General features: G+C 55.8%; 3 protein-coding genes across 3 annotated transcripts; 1 reads left to right on the forward strand and 2 right to left on the reverse strand.

Annotated features, from left to right (window-relative positions):
- Positions 1-1,175: 1,175 nt before the first annotated feature.
- STK36 (serine/threonine kinase 36) lies at positions 1,176-13,150 on the reverse strand. Its single transcript, XM_054175610.1, has 26 exons — positions 13,044-13,150; positions 12,080-12,220; positions 11,291-11,368; positions 10,714-10,844; positions 10,216-10,465; positions 9,715-9,808; positions 9,293-9,462; positions 8,871-9,070; positions 8,664-8,790; positions 8,429-8,560; positions 7,994-8,170; positions 7,686-7,783; positions 7,226-7,331; positions 6,671-6,812; positions 6,259-6,386; positions 5,635-5,733; positions 5,299-5,397; positions 5,043-5,113; positions 4,666-4,729; positions 4,364-4,474; positions 4,142-4,216; positions 3,600-3,771; positions 3,052-3,199; positions 2,695-2,854; positions 1,703-2,449; positions 1,176-1,601 (listed from the first exon to the last, which is right to left on the reverse strand). The coding sequence occupies exons 1-26, from the start codon at positions 13,125-13,127 to the stop codon at positions 1,431-1,433; spliced, it is 3,975 nt and encodes a 1,324-aa protein (XP_054031585.1). The 5' UTR covers positions 13,128-13,150; the 3' UTR covers positions 1,176-1,430.
- Positions 13,151-13,561: 411 nt separating this feature from the next.
- On the forward strand, positions 13,562-19,213 carry RNF25 (ring finger protein 25). The gene is made up of 10 exons (XM_054175616.1): positions 13,562-13,620; positions 13,705-13,779; positions 13,865-13,967; positions 14,056-14,123; positions 14,806-14,875; positions 14,984-15,055; positions 15,334-15,474; positions 16,241-16,330; positions 17,445-17,579; positions 17,694-19,213. Exons 1-10 carry the CDS (start codon positions 13,583-13,585, stop codon positions 18,393-18,395), a joined length of 1,494 nt encoding a protein of 497 aa, XP_054031591.1. The 5' UTR covers positions 13,562-13,582; the 3' UTR covers positions 18,396-19,213.
- Positions 19,214-22,193: 2,980 nt separating this feature from the next.
- LOC104309746 (mitochondrial chaperone BCS1) lies at positions 22,194-26,790 on the reverse strand. The gene is made up of 8 exons (XM_054175624.1): positions 26,746-26,790; positions 25,443-25,819; positions 25,056-25,192; positions 24,747-24,941; positions 24,308-24,371; positions 23,812-23,981; positions 23,246-23,363; positions 22,194-22,566 (listed from the first exon to the last, which is right to left on the reverse strand). The coding sequence occupies exons 2-8, from the start codon at positions 25,760-25,762 to the stop codon at positions 22,314-22,316; spliced, it is 1,257 nt and encodes a 418-aa protein (XP_054031599.1). The 5' UTR covers positions 25,763-25,819; positions 26,746-26,790; the 3' UTR covers positions 22,194-22,313.
- Positions 26,791-27,343: the final 553 nt, after the last annotated feature.

Consider the following 27,343-nt stretch of genomic DNA (forward strand, 5'->3'; position numbering starts at 1 on the left):
TGTTACAAACCCATTCAGGCAGGAAACCACAGCAATAACAAAGAGAAGCCACATCATAGAGCCAGGTAGGAAGGGGCTTGATGTGGAACTGCGAGGCTGAACTCTGCCACTTATGAGATCTGTGCAGCCCAGTCAGGCAGACAACAGGCTGGCACAGACCTACGAGGCTTCCCCAATCCTATGCCACTCATTCCCAGTTACAATCCTGAAGGCATTCGAGAAACACTCCAGGCTTGTCTCAACTGCTCTGCAGCTGTGCTATTCAGGCCCATTGGCTCATTTTCACAACAGCAGAGCAGCCAAGATCCAGGTGGAAGGATTAACAGCCTGGCTGTCCCAGCACCCTGCCTGGGTCCAGTCAAGCCCAGCTCCATCCTCACTGCTGCTCCCAGTGCCCTTGGAGAGACTCGCTGGGGAGCCAGCACTTCCCCCCTGGCACACGCTTGGGGAACACATGCTGGTTCTCATTTCTTCAAGAAAAAGTGTTTGAGGTCAAAGCCCCAGCAAGGCTGTGTCTTGCCCCAGGGCCGATGGGCTTGACTGGAAGCCGATCCCAGCACATCTCGCAGAGCATCCCCGTGACGCCTGCTCAGCCGCACGGGGCCCGGTCTGGCGCACCCCAAGGGGACACAGGGTCAGGCTACGAATGGTCTGGAGGTGACAGGGTGCCTCCTCGGGGCCCAGGCACATGCCAGGTAGGTGCTAGGGGTACGGCGCTGGGGCAGGAAGAGCCGGGGGCCCGGAGAGACGGAGTGTCAGGGGGTGAGGCAAGGACCGCACGCCCGAGAGGATCCCAGGGGTGACACCTGGGGAGGTGGGGGTGTCACGTACTCCCTGTGAGCGGGGAAGCACTCGCGGCTGCCCGCTCTGGTACTCACCGCCTGCCCAGAGTCCCTAGGCCCCGCCACTAACGGCGCCGCCGCCGCACTGCCAGCCGTTACCATAGGGATCCGCGGTGGCTCTGCCACGTGACCACCCCTCCCGGCAGCCCCCGCGCCAGCCGCGCCGCGCCCCCTAGCAGCCCGGCGGGCAGGCAGCCTGGCAGCCGGCGCCCGCCGCGGGGCGGCACTCGGGCAGAGGGCACAGCCCCGGCCAGAGGAGCGGAGCACCGGCACGCCCTGCGCCACAGCCCGAGACCCGGCAAGCGGGCCAGGCCGCAGGGCCACTTCGTTTCTTAAGTGTACAGGCACTTTTCCAGGAACTACTTCCCGCGGAGGGGGTGTCCTCGATAAGCTGGCTGGCCAGGGTGCCCTCGGGCAGACTAAGTGGGTTCCGCCAAAGCCAGGCTGGAGCCAGAGGAGGACGAAGGGCGCGTCTGTCCTATCCTGCTGACGGCAGCGCCAGGCCGAGCCCCGGTGACAGCCCCCAGCGCAGGTGCGGGGCAGCGGGCCTGCCGGGATCCCGGGAGCGTTTCACAGTATCACAGTACGTTAGAGGTTTCCAGGACCGCTGCTGCCCGTGCTGCGCAGAGGGGCGAGGAGGCGGAGGAGCTTCTCGCAGTGCCGAGCGGAAGACAGCCGGGGGATGCCAGCAGCAGCGGGCTGAGAATCACAGCCAGCCAGCACGGACAACTTCTGAGTGGCTCTGAGGGAGTGCAGGACCTGCAGAGCAAACAGAGGGACAAGAGTCACCTGCCAGCCTGGCCCCTCGTCCACACAGCCCCACTGGGTCCCACAGAGGAGCCAAGGTCCCTGTGCAGTACCTGTTGCATCTCGGAGTGCTGGCTGAGGACCCGCAGCGCGATGAGGGCTTCCTCCCGCACGCTCTCCCGAGGGTCCTGGCAGGCTACCTCCAGCAGGGCACGAGGGACCCTGCTCTCTATCAGCAGCTTCCCCAACTCGGCCCAGCGCCGGCCCAGGTTGCCCAGGGCTGAGGCCGCGTTGCAGCGTGTCCTGGCCTGCGTGTCACCCAGCAGCCACGTCAGCTGAGGCACAGCCCTGCCCAGGGCCCTAGATGGGCAGGATCCATGGTAGGTGGCACTGCCCACCGCGAAGCTGGCTGCCTTGCGCACGCTGTCCTCCTGGTCCAGCAGGCGCTCCACCAGGCTCTCCAGCAAACCCTGCTGGCTCTGCAGCACCCAGGGAAAGCTGTGGCCATGTCGGAGCAGGTTGCCCAGAAGGTTGCATGTTTTGGCCCGTATCAGGTGCTGCCTGTGGCCGAGCAGGTGGGTCAGTGGCTGGCCAGCCGCATCGGAGCCCCTCAGGATGCTCTGGAGAAAGGGCAGGTGCTCTGGGTGGGCCCGGGCCACATGGGTCAAGAGGGACAGGAGGTCAGTTGTGAGCTTAAGGCTGCCTGAAAATAAGGCAGACATAAAGAAGGCAATGACGTGCTCCGAGGCAGCAGTTTCCCTCACCACTTGGTCTATGACCTGCTTATTAGACACCACAAGGTGGCACAAGAGGCTCATGGGGAGCTCAGTGTACGAGAGGGGCAGCTGGCAAGAGCAGACCTAAGGAGAAAGAAGAGACAGCAGTGCTCAATGCACTGCACTTATGCGTGGGACAAGCCAAGCAGCAGCTGAAGGCTACCAGTAGGTCATTGCAGAGCTCAGCTGTTGGCCAAGCTGCTGTAACTGCTGCAGAGCACCCAAGTGACATCACTTGGGTGGGCAGAAGCCCACCAACATGGTGTGAAGTGGTACCACACATCAGGGGCTGCTGTGTGGGAGGAAAGAAAAATGGGCCAAGAGAGTACCTGCAGCAGCTGGGCAGGGATTTGGGCATCGCTTACAGCCTCCATGACCAATGCTAAGGTGTCTCCATCCACATCCAGGGCAAAAGGAAAACAGAGGAGTTGGCAGGCCTGGATCACCACAGCTGGGACAAGCTCAGGGTCCCCATCCTGTCCTGCTTGCCTGAATTTATTAGAGAGAGGACTTTTAATACAGAGGTGATCAGGAAAACATCACAGAAAGCAGCAGGGAGCATAGCTCTGCTGGTGAGCTGCTGCCTGCAAGTGCCAGGTCAGGAACTTCTAAACCCTCTGTATGCTCATGTCCAAACCCTGTTCAGTGGCTGAGCTCTACTCATTTTAGCCCTCCCCACAACTCACATTTCTGCCAGGCATGCCAGGAAGCCAGGGGACAACAGCCTCTTCAGTGTCACCATGAGGATTCCATGGGACTGGGTGAGCTGAGACAGGCAGCAGTGGGACTCACGAGTGAAGACAAAGAGAGCCAGGCTTAGGAAGAGCAGGGTGCCTGACAGGGAAAAAACACAGCATAGGGGCAAAGCCAGAGAAAGCTGAAAGGTCTCCCCTCATCTGGCTGCTCGTACTACCTCAGGGTTGCTCCAGGGTTGTTTTTGTGCTTTTCTGCTCAAAACCAGACCATGGTGGTCACACCTGCCAGAGGGAACATCCCCTGCAGCATGGACACCCTTTCTTGTTCCTCCACACTCAGCCAGCTGAGCCACTGCTGACTGGGCAGAGCATGGGGCAGCCCAGCCCTCTTTGCCTGGAGGACAGCAGCAATTCTTGGGAAAAGCCCCCTGTGAGCTCTGGCCTCAGGAACCAGATGGGGACAGAGACAGGTATGGCCAAGTCAGAGTGCCATATGTGGAGAAGTGTCCAGCAAAGATACCCTACCATCCTGCTCCTACCTTGAGGAGAGAGGAGGTTCCAGTCTGGCTCTGCCACGAGGTGACCTGCCCCTGGGGGGTCTCCCTCCAGTGCTGCTCTGTCACTGCCCATGCGAAGCACCGAAGCAACACGATGCCACAGCACGTGCCAAAGGTCTGAAGCAGCAAAGCCCTGCTCCATGGCCATGTCCTCCTAAAGGTGGGAAGAGAGGTCCTGGTGGTCCCCCATGGCACCCCAAGGTTCTGATCCACATGCCTGCCCACCCCATGGTCCTGAGGATGTCAGGGCTAAATAGACATGGCCCAGGCAGCTGGCAGCCCTGCTGCACCTGCTGACAGTGCCAGTCCAATGTGCCCACAAATCACTCCTCCCATTCTCCCAATCCTCCAGAGTTTTACAGACAACCCAGGGACATTAGGTAATTTTCACAGGCTTGCACAGCTCAGCCCAAGATGCCTCGTTCCCAGGGTTCCTCAGCTTTCATTACCAATCCACATCCAGGCCTTTTTGCCCCCACACCTTTTGGCAGGGACCAGGCAAAGGGAGATGGGCAGGCTGGTACCTGGGCAAGGAGTTTCAGCAGGAGGAAAAAGAGAGCATCGTAGAGACCTGCACCCATTGGTGGAGGGAGCTGCAGCTGTAAGAGAGAGCAAGGGACAGGATGGGGCTAGGTGCTGGGTAGGTAAGGGTAGCAGCACCACACTTACACTCATGAGCCTGTCTTTGCACACCTCACAGTGGGGTGACAGCATGGTTTCCCTGCTCCTTTGTCCCCATCCCATACCTCAGCAGTTGCTGTCAGCACATCTATCATCACTGGTAAGATCTCTTCTGCCCTTAGTTCCAAGGCCACCCCGTGCTGACTGAGTTGTGTTAGGAGAAATGTTGCAGCAGCCTGTGGGACAGGAAGAGCTCAGCATGTTTAGAACTTTCCCATCTGCCCACTCAGTGATGACTCTTCATCCCTTGGCCCAGTTCAGGGGCAGCTAGGCTGTGCCTGCTCCCATCCCACTCTGAGCGAGCCAGATGGGATGTAGGGCTCTGCAGGGCTCTCAGTAGTGACTCAGGCAGGGTGGGCAGACTTACCACAAGGGAGACATTAGGAGACTGGGTGATGAGATCCACAGTCAGGGTAACCACCTCCTGAAGCCTAAAACACAGGTACCAGGAGAGAAGCATTGTGTTCCCACAGTTTCACATTTCACAGCACAGCAGCATCCAAATACTCCCAGTGCTGGGAAACAGCTACCTTGCAGGAGGAGTAGTTCACAGCACCTCTTTGTCCACACTGGGTCCCCACTGCATCCCCAGCACCCACCCACACTGCCTAGCACTCTGCTTATGTGTCCAGATTGGAGGGATCAGTGGGAGCAGAATTCCAGCTCTGAGCATGATGTGGGGCAGAGGGCTGTTCAGAGCAGGTCATGTTCCTCTCCCACCCATGAGTGAAAGCAGGTGCTTACCTGGGAGGGGAGGCCTGGAGCTGCAGGGTGAGCAGGGCCAGCAGGTACAGAGAGGCCTCCACCACAGGGACCTGCCAAGGGAGCAAGAGTCACAGGGGGTAGCAAGGCTGGGAGGGGAGGAAGGGAGCTTTCTGGGAAGAGAACTGCACTCTCCAGATTAAGCTTCCCCAAAGCTTCACACATTCCCCAGCCTGGTCTGAGCTGTGCTCAGAGGAATGTCTCTTGCTTGCCCACACTCCTTCCAGGTCAGTCCTACCTTGCCCTTCAAGAGCTGCATGAGGGAACTCCACAGTTGTTGTCCCCTTCCCAGGTGCTGGCACAGGCTCAGGCTGACATGGCAGCCAGCATAGAGGATCTGGAAGGTAGAGGGCAAGAGATTCACAGCAGCGGCTGGGGACAAGGACACAGTGACCAGGCCCATCCCAGCTACATCCCATGGCTACCGTGGGCTCATTTATTCAACAACTGGTAACAGGCAGATGGGAGTCATTAAAGGGCTGAGCCCTCACTTCCCCCCTCCCCACACTCCTAGCCTCAGAGCAAAAGTCCAGGCACTTCTGGGCACAGCCAGATGGATGGACAAGGTCATTACCTTCAGCACGTTCAAGGAGGATCTCGGGTACTCCAGCCACTCCAGCAGCTTCCCAAGCTGCTGGCTCTCCATAAGCTTTGCCACTACCTCCTCAGCAACCTGCAGAAATCACCCTGGTTTGCATCCTAGGCACCTGAAGAACTGCACAGACTTGAGAAGTTTAATGCTAGCAACAAGTACATAAAATCAGGTACCTGTTTCCTGCATGTTGCCTGCTTTCACAAAGGGATGTCCATCTGCCATGACCCAGCATGGCCTTGATGCACAGCCCCACAGCCAAGACGAGCAAGGTGAGATTCTTACTCTACTTCCCATCATGCTGACTCAGAGTTGAGTTAAAGCATCAAATGCAAATCTGTAGCTTTGTTTTCCCTCTCATTTACTGTCCATTCAATTTCAGATTCCCTACAGTTCATATTGCTGCTACACAAGGATTCTTCATGTTTTCTCCGCATTCCCTAATTTTTTACTTAGCCCATTCCACAGTTCAGATCCTAAGTGTGATGAGCCTCTTAACTGACCCCAGCTTTCCACTCTACTGCTGAAAAAGAGATCCTCTTGGAAAGAGTTGCTGCCCTCTGTGGGAACTGCACCTCCTCACCTTGCAAAGAGAAACAGTCTAACCTGCAGCTTGGCTTCCCGACAGCCCATCCTCTCCTGAGGGATGCTGCAGGCAGCAGCCAGTGCAGCCAGGAAGAAGTCTCCCACATGTGGGCTCTGGTCAAGGGCTGTCTTGGCCTCTGTCACTGGACCTGGACAGGGACAGAGGTTGGGAGCCATGTGCTAAGGGTGAGAGACATTGAGGGGCAGCAGGGTGATATTAGAGGCCAAGAGAGGAAGCAAGGATTATGAGAGAAAGGTGAGATCTAGGACTGAGGGAGAAGAGAACCCTGGTTAGCAGGAGTTGGTCAGATAAGCTTCAGCCACCGTCTTCAGTCAATAGCACTGCAATGGCAGTCAGTGCTCTGAGGGAGCCCAAGGGCAGGAGGGAGAGAGGAACGTCCAGGAGGAGACGGTGAGCTGCTGACACTGCTACCTTGCAAAGCAGGCTGCTCTGAGATGGATCCCTGAAGGAGTCTATTCAGCAGGGGCTGATGCTTCTCTCTCAGGCTGGCATAGAATGGGGCTGAGATGGAGGGATGTGTCGCATCCAAGCTCTCACAGAGCAGGGTGAAGCACTGGGGGAGACACAGGGATTGCCATCACTGCACTGAGAGTGGGAGGAGAGAGAAGGATAACAGCAGAGGAGGCTGGTGGGTGGGACAGCAGAGATGGGACAAGGAGTTATGTGTTGGAGCTTCAAGGGACCTTCAAGTATCCTCTCCAGCCAGGTAACTGTGTGAGAGCCACATGCAGCTGCATGCTGGCTGAAAGAATGTAGCCAGGGAAGGTGACCCCTCAGAAACCTCTTTTCTGCACATGATCCAAAAAAAAGCCCACCCCAGTGGGTAAGACAGTCAGCCCTGACAAGAATGCATCAGACTCCAAAACCAGGAGCAGAGTCCTCAGCATGTGCTCCTACTGACACACACCCCCAGCCCCACAGCTTCTGGGCAGGGAGAGGGGAGACAAGGAACAAGGACACCCTTACCAGGAGGCTTTGCTGGCAGAGTTTCATCTTGCTGTCAGCTGGCTGAGCCAGCAGCTCGGGCAGCAGGGCTAGGAAGCAGCTGACACTCTTGAGGAAGGCCTGAGAGCTGGAGGAGGCAGCAGGGGCAGATGAAAACCAAGAAACATGGTCCCTGCTGTAAGGACAGGATCAGGCCAGGCCCATACAGCCGTGGCTAAAGGCATAGGCAGCACACACCAGCACTGAGCTGCTGCCAGCAGGCAACACTGACTCTGGTCAGCTGTGCCTTCCTTTTCATTAGACCCACTCACAGAAAGCCACCGCTGTGAGCACAGCAGCAAGGCACAAAGTGCTTCCTCCATGATGTTTCCTCATGGAGACAGCTCTGGCCACAGAGTATGAACACCACCCTCCTGTCTACTGCCAGGTCTTTGAAGTGGCCACAGCACAGTGGCCTTAGAGCACAGAAGCCTGTCCCTACCTGTCCTTTTGCACGCTCTCCTCCAGGCTGTGTTCACTGCTGAAATAAACTGTGGTCACCATAAGGAGATCTGTCAGCACTGTGATGCACCAGGGCTGCTGCAGGATCCAGAGAGAAAGAACAAGTGGAGATTGTCTGCTAGCCATCCCAAAACCACCATGGAGGGATTCATCCCTGCCAGGACTTCCCTCCTTGTCTAGGGGGTCTGGATGAGGCACTGGTTCTGTGAGCAAGCTCCAGAGCTAACTCAGCACCCACACTCTGCAGGGCTGGAAGGAGCCCAGATTTCTCCATGGTTCTACACCCACCTCCTTGGTGCTACCACTCTCCAGGATCTGCTTGGCTAAAGACAGCAGGGACAGAGGCACATTCAGCGCTTGGAAGAAGTGCTCCAGCAGCTCAGAGTTACATCGGGCAGCCAGGCTGCCCATGAAACGGAGTATAGAACGGAGACAGGAAGCTCCCTCCAGCATCCCTTCTAGCACCTGGACACAGAGAAGCCAGAACAACTCATCAGCAACAGTGCTTGTGGCCTCTCCATCAGCCATGGGGCAGCCTTTCAACCCACTCAGGCAGGGGAGCAGGTGGCAAGCGAAGTGCATGAGGCAGCTCCAGCTCTTGGAACAGCACAGGATCTTTTTGCTGGCTGAAATGAGGACTCTCCCAGTGATTCCAACCCAATTCCAGGGAAGAAAGTGGCATTCATGTCCCAGTCACAGTTGCCTGGGTCAGACATCACTCACCTGCTGAGCAGACTCTGCCAGCCAGGTCTGGACACGGTGATGGAAGGCTGGATCACTCAGGAGGCTCAGCTGCATGGCCGAGGGCTCAGTAGCTTTGATCAGTTGCTGCCACTCCTCATCATTCTCCAGCTCCTAGGAGAGCAGATTGGTGCCACAGACCATGCCTGCCTCATAGTCTCTGTACCAGCCCCTGGGGACTGGGCCCTGCTGTACTCAACAGAAGACACCATATTACCTCACTCTCCAGGTCCACAGTCTCAATGCTGCACCCGCCCTGGGACTCTGCCTTGTCAGCACCAGGCTGCGAAGTGGCACCTACTCCAGGGAGCACCTGTGTGGAGTTCCCAGTGATGCTGTGCTCCCTGGCCAAGGAAACAGCACAGTCAGGGAGTGGCCCTGCCTTCCCCCTCTTCATACTGACACAGCCTCAGTCCTCCCTCACCATGTGCTGGGAGAAGGCTCCTTCAGGTCCCACACTGCCATGCTGCTCTTTCCTGGCAGGACTCTGGGGTTTTTCTCATCAGAGGCACCGGGTGGCTCCTCTTCCCCAAGGGCTGCCTTCCCTGGAGCTTCTCTGGGTCTATGCCCCAGGCATCCTTTGCCAAAATCCTTCATAGGTGCATCACCTGCCTTCGGTTGCCCCTGCATGATGGCAAAGATGTTTGGTCAGGGCAGGGTCACTCAGCCAGCCAGATGAGTCCCCTGCACCCCACCACCTTGAGGACACCAGATCCTGCCTTGTTTGTGGCCAACACCCCAGCCTGACCCATGTACCTTCTGCCTTTCCCCTCAGGTCCCACTCCTGTAACCCTCCTTTGCCCTGACTGTGGGATAAAGCCAGGGCAATCCCACACTTTTCTCCACCTTTTTCTGTGCCTTCTCAAGCATCTTCTGCTGGGCCTTTCTCACAATCCTGGACTGGCCACTGCAGGGGAGCACAGAATGGGCTTGCTGCTCCTTTAGGGCCTGCAGCTCTGGTGACAGTTTGGTGGTGAAAGGGTTTGAGATCCCATGTTCTTCTGTGTCATCGATCACTGGAGAGGCAATGGGAGAACCTTGTCAGCAGCTCTCCCTCGGGACACAGCGAGAGCAATCAGCTCTGGGATGCCAGGGGACCAGAGCAAGCCTGCAGGCAGGAGCTAGGAATCAGTGCTTGGAGACAGCTGAAAGGAGCAAGGCAAAGGCTAGGGTAGTAGAAAAAGCAGAGCAGGGTGGTCCTCACAGCTTCCAAGCAGAAGAAGGAGGAAATGGACCTGGCCAGCACTGGAAAAAGAGCTGATACTCACCAGTAACCCGTCCATCAATGAAAGGGTGAGAGAGCAGCTCTGGCCATGACAGGCGCTGGCAGGGATCCTTCTTTAGTAGCCCCTGCAGGAAGCTCTGCAGGACAGCACAGACCCACCATCACTGACACATGCTTGCTACCCACCAGTAAGCAGTGTACCCTCCAGTCTTTCCTTAGTAAGGACACCTAGGAGGCCTGCAGTCCCTGCCTAGCTCTGGGAAAGGAGTGGAGGAATAACTCTAGTGCTTAGGGTAGACAGGAAGATGCTTCCCTTTCCAGGCCAGTAAATCACTCATCTGCTGTCAGCCTTAGTTTTCCATTTCATGGACAGCAGTGATAAAACAGTCCCCCTCCCAGAAGACCTAACTCTCATCACCCCTTGGGTTCTGAAATCCCTGTTAGGGAACACAACCCCTACAAGTGACCCACCAGGGCATCAGGCAAGGCCAGTGCTGCTAGTGCATTAACAGATCTCACCCACGTACAGAGCCTTCACCTTTACCTTGAAGACTGGGCTTATGGCCACAGGCCATTTGATGGGGTCATTGACAATGAGGTTGATAAGTTGGAAGATGCTGCTGGTGTAGAAGGGAGGAGTGCCCACAAACAGCTCGTACAGAATGCAGCCCACAGACCACAGGTCTGCTGTGTGGTCATATGGCTGTTCCTCCACCAGCTCAGGGGGCATGTACAATGGGGTTCCCTTGACAGAGGTCAGCACCATGGTGTGGATGCTCATGGCACGGGCAAACCTGCTCAGAACAAAACACAGATGGCCAGTTCAGGCTGGAAAATCCCTTGCAGCTTCCAGGGATATCCCAACATGTTTACCAACACCTCTCCCCTCTGGAGTCCAGAACGCCCTCATCCCTGCTCAGCCCCTAAAAACACACAGAATCCAGGCCCCTTCACACTCCCTCCTCCTTTGCTACAGCACCCACAACACCCTTGTCTGCCCCAAGACCATGTGTCCCCCCTCAAGCTAGTCCCCAGCACCCACCCAAAGTCGCAGAGCTTGACAACGCCGTCTTTGTCCAGGAGGATGTTCTGGGGTTTCATGTCACGGTGCAGGATGCGGTGGGAGTGCAGGTAATAGAGAGCAGAGACCAGCTGGGCAGCAATAGTCTGGACCTGCCAGAGACATGAGGCCCTCACTCTGAGTCCCCTGGTACCCCCAGCTGGCACAACCATGGGGTCCCCTTATGGTCTGGCTTCCCTAGTACCCCTAGGGGGTACTACTCTTGCCTTTGCCCTGTTTGAGGCAGGGACCAGCCCCAGCCATGAGGGGTCCTTTGCCTGCTCCTTGGAGGAAGCAAAGGGCTGAGGCTGCAGCCTGGTGCTGTGGTTGTTGAAGAGGGACCAGGGAAACCGAGGTCCTTCTGGACTCTGCTGTCCTCCAGTGCAACCTGGAGCCCTCTACTATCCCCTTCCAAAGCTCTGCCAGGTAAAACCTTAAAGGTTTCCTCATCCTCCTTATGTCTCCTGGCCCACAGCAAAGACTCTCTGACTGCAGGCAGACAAATCTTGCTCTCTTTATCCTGTAGCAAACACTGTGTGGTTACTACCACGACAGTCACCTGGTCTTCAGGCAAACTTCCATCATCCTCCAGGATCTGGAAGAGTTCCCCCTCTGCATAGTCTGTCACCACCACCACCTGGAGAGAAGAGCAGCATGGTGACATCAGGCACTCACCCAGACACATCACCACCATGCCCTAGGGACTGGAACAGAGCAGAGTAAGAAGTCTGAGGGAAAAGCTGGGGTGTCATCATGCATGGCTCATCAGCTTGGGCTGGGACCTGGGATGAGAGAGAGCCCACATGGCTGCACTGCAGCAAGGGCCTGGCACTTAAAGGAAGCCTTGTGACTGTCCTTATTTCAGACAGCCAGCAAAACCCAGGGAAGAGCAAAGTACAGGATAAGCCAGGAATAGTACTTCCAAATCTAGTGGGTAGAATCACTCCCTTGAACTTATATTGAATCTGATGCCAAATTACACATTTTGTGCCCCCATGCCCCATAGCAGTCTTCAGTCCTTTCTTATCATTGTCTCTCCACGAGTTTAAACCAGTGAAAAATCAACCTCTGAACAGTCTGATGAGGTGACTGAAGCATCACTGTCCTCCTCTGATCCCAAACCACACCTCTCACACCACACACCCAGCTCTTTCATCTCTCCACCCCACACAGACAGGGGCTAGCTCCTCACACAGCACATACTGGAGAGCTCTGAGAAACAGTGACCAGGCCCTGGGACAGTGTCACCACTACATGCTCAGAGAAAGGTCCCTGTGACGACAGGGACTATCCCTTGTTCCAATACCATAGTCAAGGAAAAGCATCTGCCTAGAATAGTCCACTTCACCTCCTTGTTGGTCTCAAAGCTGTCAAGCATCTGGATGATGTTGGGATGATGAAGGCCTCTCATAATATCAATTTCCTGCTGCAGGTTCTTCAGCTCCTTCTCAGACCGCCCCACCTTGGGGATGAACTTCAAGGCCACCACCTTTCAAAACAGGCAAAGCTATGATCAGAGCAGGCTCCTATTTGCCCTGGCAGGGGCTGTGTTTAACCCAAACAGGACTCAGCATTTTCCAGATGAGCACAGCAAAAGAGACATTTGTTCACTGGATACCTTGGATGTGGGGCTTCCCACAGGCCTTTGCACATGAGTACAAGAGCTTGTGATACTTTGCATGCTGGCATTTAAAGCAAAGGTGTTTAATCAGTAAGTCCAGACCATACTAGGACTGCCAGAAACACAGGACAGTGCCTAGTGATGTCAGTGGACAGCAAGCCTAACATAAGCCAGCAGCATGACCTGGCACTGGGGAGCACTAGCAGCACCTTGGAGTCTACCAAGAGGCAGGAGTTAGAAAGAAGTGATTAGTCCCCTTTATTTGAAACTTCTTAGATCATGCTGGCAAAATTGTGGCCAGTTTTGGTGCTAGAAAGAAATTGATAGGCTAGAGTGAGTATAGCAGAGGCCACCTGGATGCTGTGAAGCGGCTGAAGTGTGTGGATGATTGCAAATGGAAACATGATAAACTCATTCACTCCAATTACAGTAAAGCACTGGCTATGGGGTGTTTGTTCTTGAGGTTTCACAGGATCGAATTTAGTGCTGGCTCTGCCTCGAGCAGGGGATGGACAGGTGACCTTCTGAGCTCCCCTGAACCCGAAGGACTCTGTGCTAACAGGAGCTGGCCTAGAATGTCAGCAGAAAAACGACGGAAGGCAGGGCCCTGGAACCCAAAAGCCACCAGAGATGAGTCCCTGGCACCACACAGCAGACCCCTGGCCCTCTCCCCTGCCACCTCGCTGCTCACCTGGGCGCTGTGTTTCCGGCGCCCCTTGTACACGCGCCCGAAGGAGCCTTCACCGACCTTCTCCAGGATGTGGTAGTTCTCCATCACGGCTCTTGGGGTGCAGCCGGTGGGCTGCTGCGGCAAAGCGGACGATAAGAAGCAGCACTCGGCCCTCCCGCCCCTTCTCTCGCCCTCCGCCACTGTCTGCCACGGGACATCACCCTCCAACCCCAGCTGCAACGGAGAAGCCAGGGCTATATCCTCCGCGGCCCCAAATCCCAAGGCCCGGGGCTCCCCGCCAAGCCCCACCCGGGGCCTTCCTTCCAGAGCGGATGACCCCGGGGCCCCCCGCGAGGCTCTGTCCCTCGCAGGAGCTTCACCTCCGCTGCCCCACGGCAGGACGAGACCCAGCCGCCGGCTGGCCGTGGCCCGGCCCTGTTCCCCGCTGCCCGCGGCCCGGCCGGCCTCGCGCCCGCCGCCGCCACGGCGTCGCCTAGCAACCGCTGCCGCGCGTGCGCCCTCGCGGGGCTTCCGCTTCCGCTTCCGGAGCGGGCGGGAAGATGGCGGCGGCCGGCGAGGAAGCGGAGGCGACGGACTGGTAACACAACCCCCTCCCTTCGCCGCGTCCCCAGCCCAGCCAGGCTGGCGGCGGCCACCGCCTGACCCTGCCTGGTCCCTGCAGGGCGCTGCCGCTGGAGGTGGAGGTGCTGGAGTCCATCTACCTGGAGGAGCTGCGGGTGGTGCGGGGCCGCGGCAGGTACGTACCGGGGCCCACATCCCCCCCACACCCCGGGCCGGGCTCGGCCCCGCGCCGCCACCCCTCACCCCGGCCTGCCCCGCAGGTGGGAGCCTTGGGAGATCAGCATCACCCTGCACCCCGCCACGGCCCAGGACCAGGACTCCCAGTATGTCCGTTTCACCCTGGTGCTTTCCGTGCCCCCCCAGGTATGTTGCTGGCCCCCTTATCTCCCCGCGCGGAGCCTTTCTGCTTCCCTTGTTGTGCTTTGGGTGTTTCTCTTTTTTTCTTTCTTAGTATCCCAACAAAGCTCCAGAAATCTCGATCAGTAACTCACGGGGGCTGTCAGATGAGCAAATTCAAAAGTGAGTATCAGGAGGGCAGGGAAAGGATGATCCTTTCTTCTGGAGGTCTGGGAGGCAGAAGTGGTGGAAAAGTCTCTTAGATGAATATGGCTCCCTGTGTCTGGTTCACAGCTGGACACAAGTCCCTAAATCCCCTTGTCTAAAATCTCATGGGAGCCATTGGTGCTGAGTTTGACACCAAGAGGTCCACCCTACGTTTGTTCCACTCTGGTCCCCCTGAAGTGTAATCTGAAACCCCGAGTCCTTGAAGCTGTTGCTTCTGCTTTGACAGAGGTAGGACTGAAACAAGTCCTTGGTGTAGCAGAGCGTGTGTAGAGCCCTGATGTCTGCTGGCAGCACAGGAGTAATGTGGCTCCCACCAGTGCTGCTCAGGGGCTGCCATCAGATTAAAAAAGCCTGAGAGTCACCAAAACTGAAGGGTGCTGGGTGAGCTCGAGCCAAGGCAGTCAGCAAAACAGCTCTTCCAAGTCTTCTGAGGACAAAGGCTTCCTGCACACTGGGTTGTGGGGATCTGGCAGAGCACATGAATATGTGTGTGTATGTGTGCCTGTCCTGAGTGGCAGGCAAAGCCTGAAGGCCAATGCTCTTATTTCTTCCTTCTGTCATGGCAAGCTGACAGTTATGTGGGCTAGTGAAAATATGTGGCTGAATTTGTGCAAACGTTTTTGCTGCTTTTCTGTAGGATTTCACAGACTCTCAGAAGTATTGCTGAAGCCAGGCTGGGGACAGAAGTGCTCTACGAACTGATTGAGGTGAGAGCTGAGGGAGATTGAGAGTGTCCCTGACTGCCCAAGGAGCAGGCCAGCCCTGAGCCCATGGGCAGGCCAGTGAGTGAAACGTTTGCTTTAATGTTTCCACAGAAGGGGAAGGAGATCCTTACTGATAACAACATTCCTCATGGCCAGTGCGTGATCTGTCTCTACGGATTTCAGGTAGGCCCTGCAAGCTGGCTGGGAAGTGAGGAAAGAAAAGGGGGAGCCTGAGTCTCAATGCTTGGGATATCAGTCTGGGTCAGCAGCCCTCTGCCCACCTGGTCTAGAAGCGATCCTGGTGAGCATGAACCTTGCTGAGGCAATATGTGCTACTCATCAGCCTGAAGATTACTATCTACAAAAGCAGAGCAGAGGGGCAGTGAGCAATGGCAGAACGTCTCCAAATGAGTTGAGAAAGTGCTCAGAAAGCCTTTAAAACTGCCCTTTCTCCTCTACAGGAGAGAGAAGCTTTCACAAAGACCCAGTGCTACCACTACTTCCACTCCCACTGCCTAGCCCGCTACGCCCAGCACATGGAGGAGGAGATCTTCATGCAGCAGGAGGAGAGAGAACAACACCTGGCACCATCCACCAAACAGGTATTAGGCCCTGGGTTCCCATCCCTGGCCCCCTGCACAGGCCCTCATGTCTGTCACTCCTTTTGGGACCTAGAGCTTACCTCACCCAGCAGCACAGACAGCATCATACCTGCACTGAGAGTCAGAGCAGGGATTAGGCCAAGTGATCTCCAAGGGAACTTTCCTAACAAAATTACTTCCTGAGTTTTTAGTATTTTAGCACTTGGTTTATTGGCTCTCTGGATTGGTGCCTGCTGTTTTGGACTTCTGGAACCACAGAAGTTAGAAAAGAGAGTTCTCCCTAGCCTTTAACTGCAGGAGTTTGGATGAACACAATCACCTGCATTCTGGGGTGATAAAACCTCCCTGAGCAGGTGTTGGGGCAGTTGTCAGCCCCACAGCAAACAGTGAAGCTAAGCATGAAACAAATCAAAGGCTTCTTTCTGAAAAACCCTTTCAAAGATGTTCTGCCTATATGACATGCCCCACTTTGGAGTGCAGAAGAATAGATCCTAAGCTAAGGAGGACTGAGGCCATATTATGCTGACAAAAGTGATTTGTACAGCAGTCAGCCCCTGGAGCACAAACCCCATCATGCCTCATAGTGGAGATGCCTTCCATAGCAGCTGCTGAGACACCAGGCTGCTTTCATGTTGCAAGAACCCTCTGGGTTTCCCTGCTCTGGCAGGACAAAGGTCACCCTGTTCCACTTCCAGGCTTGGGTTAGCTGGCAGCACGTGCGCTGCATCAGGGCTGGGGTCTGGTGTCACCTCTTGCCTCTCTGCAGGCGGTCGGTGTGCAGTGCCCTGTGTGCCGGGAGACCCTGGTCTATGATCTCTCTGCTCTGAAGGCAGCGCCACCCCCGCAGCACCCACTGGTAAGAGATGGGGGCTCACCTGTCCAGCTGCATTCAACAAGTGGGTAGCTTCAACTGGGGCATTGTAATGGATGAGTGAATGCATGCACGCTGCCAGGTCCTTCCAGATGGCCCATCCTAGGGGCACTTCACAAAACCTACAGGATGTCTCCTGACTCCTTGTTGTGTCCACAGAGAGCAAGTTTGGTTATGTAGTCCTGAATCCTGAGCTGAGATAGAGGTGATCCTGCCATAGGATGTGTCTCTGTACTCGCTGGGATACAATCAGGGTCAACTGTTAGCTGCTCTGTGTCTTGCAGGACATCCCAAGGCAGTCACAGCAGTAACATCCTTTACCTCTGTGGTGGTGAGAGAAAGTTCAGTCTCCCCCCCACACAAAAGAAACCAAGGCTAACTCAGTCAGAGAAGCAGAGATGAATATGAGCTATATTTACAAGCAGGATGAAATGCAGATGGATATATACACAATATGCAGTATTTACAATATGTACAGAAGTAGACAGCAAAGAACATTGTACAGAAGAAACCTTTCCCTCCTCCAGCCAGGAGGGTCCCCCCCCCAACTTTACCCCCCTTCTCCCCCTACCTCCCTTTTTTCCCAAAAAGGGTTAGAGAGAGAGAAAAAGGTAATTATTAAGGAGGAAATTCTGTTAGCTCAAAGCATATGCAAGAATTAGTTTCTTATCTGTTAGTTCAGTTAATCCAAGGTCAACTCCCTCCAGCACAGCTGTTGCTCAGAGAGAGACTGAAACAGACTGAAAAAAGACAGACTGAACTGATTGAGACTCAAACTGAACTAAAGCTAAACATTTAAAGTTGCATTCAGTCTGCCAATGAAATTCGTTTAGACTATGTCTTTGTTTTCATTATTTCACCAAAACATTCAGCCAGAGTGTTCCACTAACTGTCCCTTTCTTAAAGGCACAGCCTAAAACGGTCACAACCTCTGCCTTAGTGTTTTTAGCTGTCTATAGAGCTGGCCAAATGTGGCAAGGGTAAACAAGTTGCTTGGGTGCTGTGTGATCGAAGGAGGATTTGGGAAGTAGCACTGCCAGCTGGCTACCTATGCTAGGTGTGAAAGAGCCTTCACCCTGCCCTGCTTTCTGCCACTCAGGAGCTGTACAGGCCAGATGCCAAGACACTGCAGCACCAGGAGGAGCTGCGCTTAATTTTCAAGAGACAGCAGGAGAAAGGAGGCATCATTGACCCTGAAGCAGAGCGGAACCGTTACTTCATCAGCCTCCAGGCGGTACGGCAGCAGGGGCACAGCTGGCAGAGAGGGGGGCTCTGGGCTGCAGGAGTGAGCTCTCTTTGCTGTGGGACTCCCCTGTCCCTTTCTTCACTCGTGGCTTTTGTCTTTCAGCCTCCAGCTGCTGTTGATCCAGGCCAAGCAGCCTCTGCCTCTGAGCTGCCGGTGAGTGCGAGTGCTGTGAACATTCCGCAGCCACCCGGCCAAGCCTCTGCTCCAGAGCCAGCCGGGGCACTGGAGGCCAGGGCAGAACCTGAGAGGTCTGCAGTGCCCAGAGAGCAGCAGAGCAAGAGGGAGAGGCACCGAGGGGAGAGGCCAGGCCCCAGAGGCCAGGGCAAGCAGACCTGCAGCAGCTTGCAGGAACCGGCAGGTGAAGGCCATCATCTGCTGCACGGCTCCAGGGGGCCCAGGGGCTTCAGCCGCAGACCGGAGAGGAGACCCGGTGGGAGGCACAGCCAGGAGTTTCCAAAGCCTCATGGCAGAAGCAGGGCTATTGCCTTGGCTGAAAGAAAGGAGTTGGACCCTGAAGACCCCTTGCCAGGAACAGATACAGTGGACCTGAAAGGGGAGCAGCATGATATGGAGAAATGGACCCAAGAGGGGGCTGAGGCCACAGGCAGGGAGAAAGAAAATCTGGCATTCGACCATAGATCAGCTCCCAGCCGGCAGGGCCACCACAGACCCTGGGATTGTGGGAGGTGGGAGAGGTCCAGGGTCCAGGAGCGTGGTTCCTACCCCAGAGCACCAAGAGGGCGAGGGGTGTTCAGGCCCAGTGGACATCGAGAACCTCATCTCGAGAAGGAGAGTGGCTCCTAGCAGGAGTAGTGAGGGGCTGGGCTGGGGAAGGGAGGGCCTGTTTCTGGGAAGAACAGTGGAGGCTTGGGTGGATCAGTAGCAAGCAGACACCATATCCCTTGGGAGAGAGGGGGGCAGTTGGCACATAGCATAGCTTGGAACGGGGTACATGCAAAGTGAAGCATCCTGGCATGAGAAACTGTCTGTCACCATTGAGCTGACTCCTGACAAGTCATGTCAGCCTTAGTCTCAGAGGACAAGGGGACAGAGGAAGCCTTGACCTGCAGCCATCATCCTTATATGTGAGCTGACAAGAAACAGGCATACCTACAGAGCATATGGACTGAGTCAAGTGTGCTATCACAGCAGAACTTGCCCTGATAGCCAGTGTCACAGTGGAGCTGTGGTAGTGCCAAATGGTGAGGCTGTGCCAGGGTGGCAGCCTGAAGCTAGGCTTGCTGTGTCCCCATTTCCTTCTCAACTGCTCTCCCTGCCTCTTGGAGACAACATGGTTTCTCCTGCAGCCCTGACTGCTCTTCAGCTGATGGGTTCATCCATGCAAGTACTTTGTAGGACAGGACACTTCCCAGTCCCAGTTGGGAATGCTAAATAAAGCTTACGTCCATGCATTGGCAGGGCAGGGCTGAGGCTCTGGGTTGGCTCCTGGTCCCCCAGGAAGCCTGAATTTAGCTGTAGCTCCTGCCCTGCCCTTCAGCAGCTTTTGTGCAGGCAGAAGCTCATGGGGAGCTGGACTGGGAAGAGCACTGTGCTTTGCAACCTGTATCTATTGGGATCCCCTTCTAGGACCAGCCAGCCTGCAGTGATTTCATGCCCCAATACTTTGAGTACTCGTACCCTTTTTTCATCTTTGAGCTGATTTTGCCTCAAGGAATAAGGATTTGCTGTTGAAACAGACTTGTTGCAGTTCCTCCTGCTGCTTCACAGATTTAATGTCCCACTCCAGAGCTGTGATGGGCACTCTCAAGCCTCTGCGGTAGGACACTGCTATTAATCTGTTGGGTCTTCTCCAGAGCCTGCACCCTTTGTTTTCTCTGCCCTTTGCTCATGTTCTTTGCTGTTTGGAGCGAAGATGTTGATCCCTGTTCTTGCTTGCTCTCTTTCCTGCTCCTGCACTTGGGGCCAGGCCAGAGACCTTCCCCTGCCACTCCCAGGTGGCAGGAGGGCTCCCAATCCTTGCTTTGCCTGCCTCACCCAGGTGGTACCAATTACTTCACAGTTGTTTGTGCCTTGTGCCCCACCTCTCTTTTGGCCACATGTGAGTTGTTAGTCTTCCTTGTTGAGTACAAAAATGGCTGTGCCACAATGGACTTGCCAGAGTTTTGGGTGAGATCCCCAAGAAACCGAGGGCTGTGTGCTGGCTGGGAGGACGCTTGCACTGCATCTGCTTAGCTGATCCTTCAGCACACGAAGGGCACACAGAAGCTCTCTCCTGAGTCCTTACCTGCTGCCCTGCTCTTTCTGTGCTTGGCCTTGTTCAGAATGGCTTGGTTTAACCTGCTGCCCAAGAACCTCCTGTGCTTCAATTTCTAACACAGGCCTCTTTTCAATGTTAATGTTCTAAAAGCACTTTTCCCCCCCCTTTCTTGGTCTGAGCCTACACTACCTATCCTTGGCTTGGGGATCTTGGAGCCAGATGCTGTTCTGCTAGGGATGAGGGATGAGCACTTGCTGCCTGAGGAGAACCCTGGTTTTTGTTCAGTGCTCTCCCTGTCTTTGTTCTGGCTGGTTTCTGGGTGAACAGCCTGTCCACACTTGGTGTACACTTTGTGTGACACTGGTGCTTGTTTTGCTGCCTCCTGCCTTGTGAAATAGCTGTGCTCAAGAAAGGCATTTGATCGTATCCTGAAAGAAGTGCAAAGATCACTGCCCCTTGCAGCAACTGTAGCTCCTTGACTTCCTGCAGTGAACCAGGCTCACTCTCAGCAGGAAAGCTGCTATGCCTCACAGTTGGAGCATGGAAATCTAAGTGACAACTTCAGTAACTTCAGTCAAACACCAGATGTGTTAAGAGTGATTTTTTTCCTGGGAGTAAGGATTCAGGAAGGGCCCTTTACCTTTCTGATTCAACTGCTGTCAGCCTGGAGCAGAGGACACTTTGCAACAGTACATGGAAGTGAATTTGGGCTAAATGAAACAGACCTCCAGGCCAGAGGGGAGGAATGGAGCCTTTACCCTGCCCCAGGCCTCCTTCCTTGGTGTCTGCCTGTCTCACCTACCTACCTCACAGGGCTTAACTGGCAGAAGCACTCTGGCAGGGTAGGGCAGGGCACCAGCGGCACCTGTAGCATTAACACTATTAAAACCAAGCAGAGAGATGTTGCTTGTGGTCTTGTGTGGTAGCATTGGGGGGGGGGGCCTTTGTCTTTTCTCTTACCACTCCCCCCATCCTTCTTGATGGCTAAGGCATTTGCCAGTTGCTCTGGCCAGTTTTGACCCTCAGCTTTGAGGTAAGCTAATGGATCCAAGCCACCAGCCTCAGGAGGACAGCTGAATACACGTTTTGAGATGCCAACAATAGCACCCTGCTCTGGGAGCCACCCCAAATCACTAGAGACCTCCCATCACGACCAGAGGATCAACCCTTCACTTGCAGAAACACTTGTGGAAGTCAGGCCTGGCTCTGATGCACTCCCAGCTTATGATACAATGCAGCTGGGTAACATCATATCCCCATGCACTCAGCTTTGCCTTTGGCTTTGCAGAACAGAGACAAGAGGGCAGAGAAGTGGCCTAAGAGTTTGGGTTTGGCCTGGAACCATCTCCCCCCATCCCACCAAAGCGACGCAGCCCCCAGAGTGAAGACGCAGACAGGGGGCTGTCTCTGGGCAAGCCCATTTGGGGACTCGGGGACTGGGGAGAGGAGAGGCTCTGGCTGGCTTGTTTGGTAGGTCAGCATGCACTTCCTGACCCCTTGCTCCATGGTGTCAGGAAGGAGGCACAACCTGCCCCCTTCTCAATTGCATTTCAGGCAAATGCAAACCCTTTGGCTCTACCAAGACATCCAGGAATTTTGTTCCTGGCTGGAAGGACACCAAATAACAGGGGAAAGGATGCAAGACTGCCAGTAGTGGGTGACACCCCTCGTTCAGCAGCCCTGGGCCTCTCCTCCACCTGCAGTGGGGATTTTTGCACCTTGCACTGGGCTGGGCTGGCTGCAGAAATTCATGCTGGGGAATTCAAAGTATCTTCCCAAATCAAGCTCTTGGGAAGATATTCTGCAACCACTTAAAGCTTCTCACCTGCCCCCAAAGACAGGCCTGCAGTAGCTCCATCTCTGGCAGAAGGGACAATGTCTGAGCAGATCTACAATAGGGCAGGAGCTGTGGCACCAGCTGGTAGCCTGAAGGAACACGAGCTGTCTCTTGGGAGCATTTTTCTGAAACACACTGGGTTTGCAGTAATGACTGTGCCAGACCCTGACCAGGAGGGCTCTGGACCAGCAGCTGGGTAGTGGAGCAACTAACAGGCGAAAGAACTAGAGAGCCAAGAACTGTGTTGTGCACTTCATACAGGATATTCACAACCAAGGGAAGCCCTTCACCTTTATTCTCCTTTCAAAGACCAGCAGCTTTTTATCAGTGCAGCATCCCAATGTCCTGCCACAGGGAAATGCCTTTCTGATCTGCCCCCAGGCTTCCTGAAAGGAAAGGGATCCACATCCAGAAGCTGCAGCAGCTTGCGGCAGTGCTGGCACAAGGCACATACTGATGAGCAGTAGCACCCAAATCTGAGGGGCAACAAGAGTCCATTCCCTTTCCCTGCTGAAGGCTGGCAGTTCTGACTCTCCACACACCAAGGCCATTGGGCTGAGGTGAACAGAGACCTGGCCTGCATGCCTGGGTGGCTCCATGGCACCCCTGGGAGGGTTGTGTCCTTTTCCCAATCCTCTTAGCCTGGCAAGGGAAAGCTGGCCCCTGGTCACAGCAGGATGGAGCCTATGTTTGAAATGGCTCCTTCAGGATCCGTCTTGTGGAGCATGAAGTGGCCCTGCACCTGGGCAGCACTGATCTGCTTGGAGACCAGCAGCGCCTGCTCGGCAAAGCGCTGCGCCGCAGCCGGGGGCTGCTCGGGGTAGAAGCGCTGGAACATGCAGGCCAGCTGCCAGCGGGAGCAGTGCCCCACGTACTGCTTGAGATCCACACGGCCAGGGCGCACCAGGGCCGAGTCCAGCCTGTCAGGAGACACAAGGATTCCTTGAAAAGATGCTCAGAGTGTCTCTGCGAGGCGAGTCCTGCAGGACCCCCCACACACACACACACTAACACAGGCAGTGTCCTGTCTGCACAGTGCTCTGCACTGAGATGGTAGAAGTGGGGAAGAGCTTTGTCCCTGGCAACTTGAGGTGGGAAGCCAACCCAAAAGAAGCAAGTGGAGGGCTCACTCTGCAGGATGACAAACACACTCTGGGAAACAGCTCTGGTCATCTCTGCTGCATGAGCAACCAGTGAACAACCCTCTAGGCCAGCTCGGTCTGGAATGAGCCAAGCCCGGCACAAGGCAGCATCTGGCCAGGTGCTGTGAGCCCAGGCTGCATCCTGCCAACCCCATGGACTGTACATAGGATCAGCACTTCACTCACACACAGTACAGTTCCCAAAATGTGCAGATCCCCATGGGCAGGAGGCTGGTACTGCTCCTGAAGGGCACAACAGTGGTCTGAACAGCAAGGAAGCAGCTGAGGCTCCATCAAAAGGGATCCTGATTAGCAGTCCAGAGATTTGCATCCCAAGGAGGGATTTGGGAAACCTGAACTCCCAAATCTTCATGGTGAAGCCTGCAAAGAGCCCTCCATAAAGCCCATCAAAAGGGAGCAAGGTTTTCCCCGTTCCCTTCCAGAGTGCGGCTCTGACCTGTCCACGTAGTTGGTGGTCATGAAGACAATCCTGGCCTCTGAGGAAGCCACACCATCCAGCGCATTGAGGAGGCCACTGAAGGTCAGGCTCCCCATGCCTTGGTACACAGCTGGGTCTGGGGGACAAAGTAGTCTGACATCATATACACTGGCCACCAACTCTGCAGTCTTACAGGACAACTCCCTGTCACCCAAGGCTTGTAGCAAGCTCCCCACTCTCCCCTTGCCATGAGGCTGACCCTCTGCCTCTCTCTGAATGGCAGCACATATATGACCCCTGCCCACATGCACCTCTGGGAACCCAAAAAGCGAATGAGGGAGGAAAACCACCTCCTGCCCTCATATTGGACAGAAGAACTGTCTTAGTCTGAGAATAAACACCCAAATTTTCCTTTTATATGGCCTAGCCAAAACTTGGTGAGGTCCAACTTGGGCCCTGAGGCCTTAGAAAGCTCAGAAAGCCAAGTCCCAGGCTCTGCTTCTGCAGCAGAGTCCAAACCCTTCCCCAGTGTAGTCAGAAAACCTCCCTCCCACTTCTGACCCAGGAATGGGGGCACTGCTCACTCTCAGCAGCAAGGTCCCGGCTGACAAAGGCAGCATCCACATCCTCCAGCAGGATGATGCTCTGCTGCGGTGCCACACTCAGGAGGTGATTGAGTCGGTCATCGGAGAGGCTGCGGTCGCTGAGGCTCAGCAGGCAGATACCATACTGCAGCTCCCCAGCCAGGGCTGTACTGGGAAGGACACAAACCACAGCAGTGAATCACAGCAAGAAAGCCCAGAGCAGAGGAAGAACCAAATCTCCCTGCCTGGCAGCAGGGGAGAGGACAAAGGCATCCTCCTCTGGCCAGGATCAGATATGGAGGACACGCCACACAGCACTGTGCAAAGCAGGGGCATGGAGGATGTGTCACTCTGACCCGTCACTGTGCTGGCAACGCAAACTTTTACACCAGGCACTGTGCAGTAGGCACAGCCTGCTCTGGCTGGCATTTCAAACCCAGACTCACCCACACCCTCTCCACAGAGGCTGCCTTGCCCCACAGTAGGCAATACTCACATGAAGCTGCTTTTCCCACAGCCAGGAGGACCATACAACAGATAGCCTCTTCGGTAAGGGATCCCTAGGGAGACAGTGTCCTTTTAGGAACCAGCTGGTTTGCCCTGAGCTCTCTCCCCTGGAGCCATGGGGCTGTGCTAAGCACACAGAGGACACACCTAGGGAAAGCAAGCAGCTGGGAAAAATCTCTCTGCAGCCATCTTCAGAGAGGACCCCAAGCATCCAGCCCCACCCCACAGCAGTACTGCAGGAGTAATGGGCTCTGGTGCTTACTGTGGGTTCCAGAATCGGATTGAACTGAGGGGAGTTTGTCCCTCGGCACCTGGGCTCACTTGTTCATGGGATGTGCCCGAGGTGGTGCCCCACAGCTGTAGCTGCAGGGCGGCAGGTAAGGGGCCATGCTGGGCACAGTACAGAGAACACTGGAGCAGAACCTTGCCTCTTTCAGTGTACCACTTGGGGTTGTTGATGAACTCCTTCACGTCCTGGACCAGCCTCTCTGACACACCCTCATCCAGCACCACGGAGCTGAGAGGCCGCCGGCGGCGGGGGTAGCCAAACTTCCGCCACTCTGCTCCCATGGCTGTGTACATGACTGTCCCTCCCTCCTGCTGCTGTAGTGCCAGCTCCCGGGCTGCAGAGAGAGTCAGAGGGAACAGCTGGCAGGGAAAAGGATCTCCTGTGAGGCCCTGCATGTATCCAGGGAGCAGCTTGTTCCCAGCAGGACCCCAGGCAGCCCCCTACAGACCTTCCTGCAGAATATTGAAGAAGATCTCCCGGTCAGTGCCCAATGCAGTGAAGGTCACAGACTCCCACGGGGTCCCTGTGTGCAGATCAATCATCTGCTCCCGGTTGCGCTCGATGCGAATCCACTTTCTGCGATACCTGGGGTGGGAAGAAGGAGTTGGGGGACGCCGAGTCAGTGAGTACATCAAAGGGAACACCCATCTTAGGCAAAGAAATCACCTTACACCAGTGAATACAGGCTCCCCTCACTACTCCCAATCTCCTGCCCTAACCCAGACTGAAGGGGGAAGCAGGATCCCCTCTGCTGCCTCTGCAGGCCCCCCAGGTTGGAGTTTCCTTGCTAAAATACAAGTTAATCCCCAGACTGCTTTCCCCTGCCCTCCCTTACCAGATGAAATGGTTCCCAGGGCTGGGGATAAAGTCAAACTTGGTGCTGACGCGCCCGCTCTCGTGCTGCAAGTACGACGTCTCAACGCTGAGGTGCTGCGTGTGCTTGGCATGGTGGGAGATCCAGTTTAGCAGCCAGTTGTAGCTCTTATCCTTGCTGGGCACCTCCAAGGTGATCATATAATGGCGCCGGAAAGCCACCAGCCCAAACTGTGCCCCTTTCCGGGCTAGCGCTAGGGCTGTGCCCACCCCAACGAGGCCAAACCCTGCCCCGAAGTACTGATTGTCCTTCAGTCCTACGATGAAGTCAGAAAAGGGCATTGTGGGAGATTAAGCAGCTCCTTTCCACAGCATCGTCTCTACATTCCAGAAACAAACCTGCACGGAAAGAGAAGGACTGAATGACAGCAGGAGAAACAACAGACATCCACAGTTCCCTGGCCTTTATCGCCGCCACTTCTCAAGGAAAGAGGCTGCCTGGCACATTCGGATCCCCTGCACTCATGCCTCTCTCATTACTGTGGCTTCAGTCATAGAAGTCTTCCCTCTCTGCAACCTCTTGGGTGATACAGGCCTGAGGGGTCAAGGAGCTGGAGGCTCTCAGGCCAGTGTGAGCATCTGCCACTTCAACCATAGCAAGAAACCCGGATTTTTATAAGCTTTCGTTCTTTAAGCAGATACAAGTCACTGGGAACTGAAATTATTTAAGGTTTGCTATTTGAAAAAGCTGAAGCACATCCCCAGGCTGAGCCAGGAAGCAGTTCTTTGCTGCTGGCTATGAGCACACGATTATGGTGGAAGCAGCATCTCCATATAAAGGGCATAAAGGACACCAGCTGCATGCTTAAAGAGCTTGAAGTTTCTCCAGCTCCCTAAACAGGGGTCTGTCAGATATCGAGAACGTGGGGGAGCTTCCCCCGACAGACACACTCGTACTCAGCTCCCTCAGCAAAGGTCTGTCACAGGAGATGAGGGGAGGCCCCCACAGACATGTTCTGTTCCTTCAAGCAGGTTTCCACCTCCCCCAGAAGAGGGTCTGACCAGGCAGCAAGGCTCCTCACCAGGGCAGGCTGTCCCCTGCCCCATGGGAAGGCCTCGGGCCCACAGCAGAGTCCCTGCCCCGCAGTGGGGCCTGCCCTACCGCAGCCCAGCCTCAGCTCCGCGGCAGGAGCCCATCTTCCCCCGCAGGAGATCCAGGCCCACACCGCCCTTCCCCGCAGCAGAGGCCCAGTCAGCTCCACGGCGGAGCCTCCGCTTCCCTCGCCCCCACGGCGACAGCCCCTCGGTAGCGGTACCCTCAGTACCCTCGCCGCCGCGCCGCTCTCTACGCTCCCGCCCCTCACTTCCGCCCGGCGCCGCTTCCGGCGGCTGCCGCTCGCACCATAGAGTGGGGCCGCGGCGGGGCGGAGCGGAGCGGTCGCGTGAGCCGCACAAAGAGTGACGCTCCCTCCCCCGCCGTGCGCACCATCGAGATGTGTCAGGGCTGCAGGCGCCGGGCCCAGCTTGAGTCTCCGGCCTGAGGCGACGGTGACAGGCCGGGGCTGCGGTGCGAGGGGGCTGGGACGGGCCTCGGCCGTGCGGGGATTCGCGGTGGGCACCCCCTCGCTGGAGGCTGGGCACAGGTCTGGGGGTTGGGCTTGGGGCCACCTGGGCCCAGATTTGGGGTTAGGCCTGCGTCTGGGCCCGGGGAGTAAGCCCTTACTATTGGGCTCAGGTAGAGGCCTACAGGTGTCTTTTGGGAGGGAACAGGTGTCCTTGTGCCTTCTATTCCCTGTAGCAGTGGGTTTTGCCAGCAGTCCACTTGGGGCACAGCAGAAGGAGAATAGCATTGATGTACTCCAGTTTACATCTCTGCCTGGGGACTGTCACTGCTGGCTTCCCCCCCCCCCCCCCCAAATCTTC

The sequence above is a fragment of the Dryobates pubescens genome, chromosome 2, assembly GCF_014839835.1.
Source record: "Dryobates pubescens isolate bDryPub1 chromosome 2, bDryPub1.pri, whole genome shotgun sequence".
Taxonomy (NCBI): Eukaryota; Metazoa; Chordata; class Aves; order Piciformes; family Picidae; genus Dryobates; species Dryobates pubescens.

Excerpts from the sequence above, each read along its gene's own strand:
- STK36 (XM_054175610.1), bottom strand. The coding sequence starts at position 13,127 with ATGGAGAACTACCACATCCTGGAGAAGGTCGGTGAAGGCTCCTTCGGG. Across the intron at positions 9,463-9,714 it reads CATTGATGGACGGGTTACTG|TGATCGATGACACAGAAGAA; the intron begins GTGAGTATCAGC and ends TTGCCTCTCCAG. Across the intron at positions 5,114-5,298 it reads TGCAGCTCTTGAAGGGCAAG|GTCCCTGTGGTGGAGGCCTC; the intron begins GTAGGACTGACC and ends CTCCCTTGGCAG.
- RNF25 (XM_054175616.1), top strand. The coding sequence starts at position 13,583 with ATGGCGGCGGCCGGCGAGGAAGCGGAGGCGACGGACTG. Across the intron at positions 15,475-16,240 it reads TGGCACCATCCACCAAACAG|GCGGTCGGTGTGCAGTGCCC; the intron begins GTATTAGGCCCT and ends GCCTCTCTGCAG. Across the intron at positions 16,331-17,444 it reads CACCCCCGCAGCACCCACTG|GAGCTGTACAGGCCAGATGC; the intron begins GTAAGAGATGGG and ends TCTGCCACTCAG.
- LOC104309746 (XM_054175624.1), bottom strand. The coding sequence starts at position 25,762 with ATGCCCTTTTCTGACTTCATCGTAGGACTGAAGGACAATCAGTACTTC. Across the intron at positions 25,193-25,442 it reads CCTGGGAACCATTTCATCTG|GTATCGCAGAAAGTGGATTC; the intron begins GTAAGGGAGGGC and ends TTCCCACCCCAG. Across the intron at positions 24,372-24,746 it reads CAAGTGGTACACTGAAAGAG|GGATCCCTTACCGAAGAGGC; the intron begins GCAAGGTTCTGC and ends CTGTCTCCCTAG.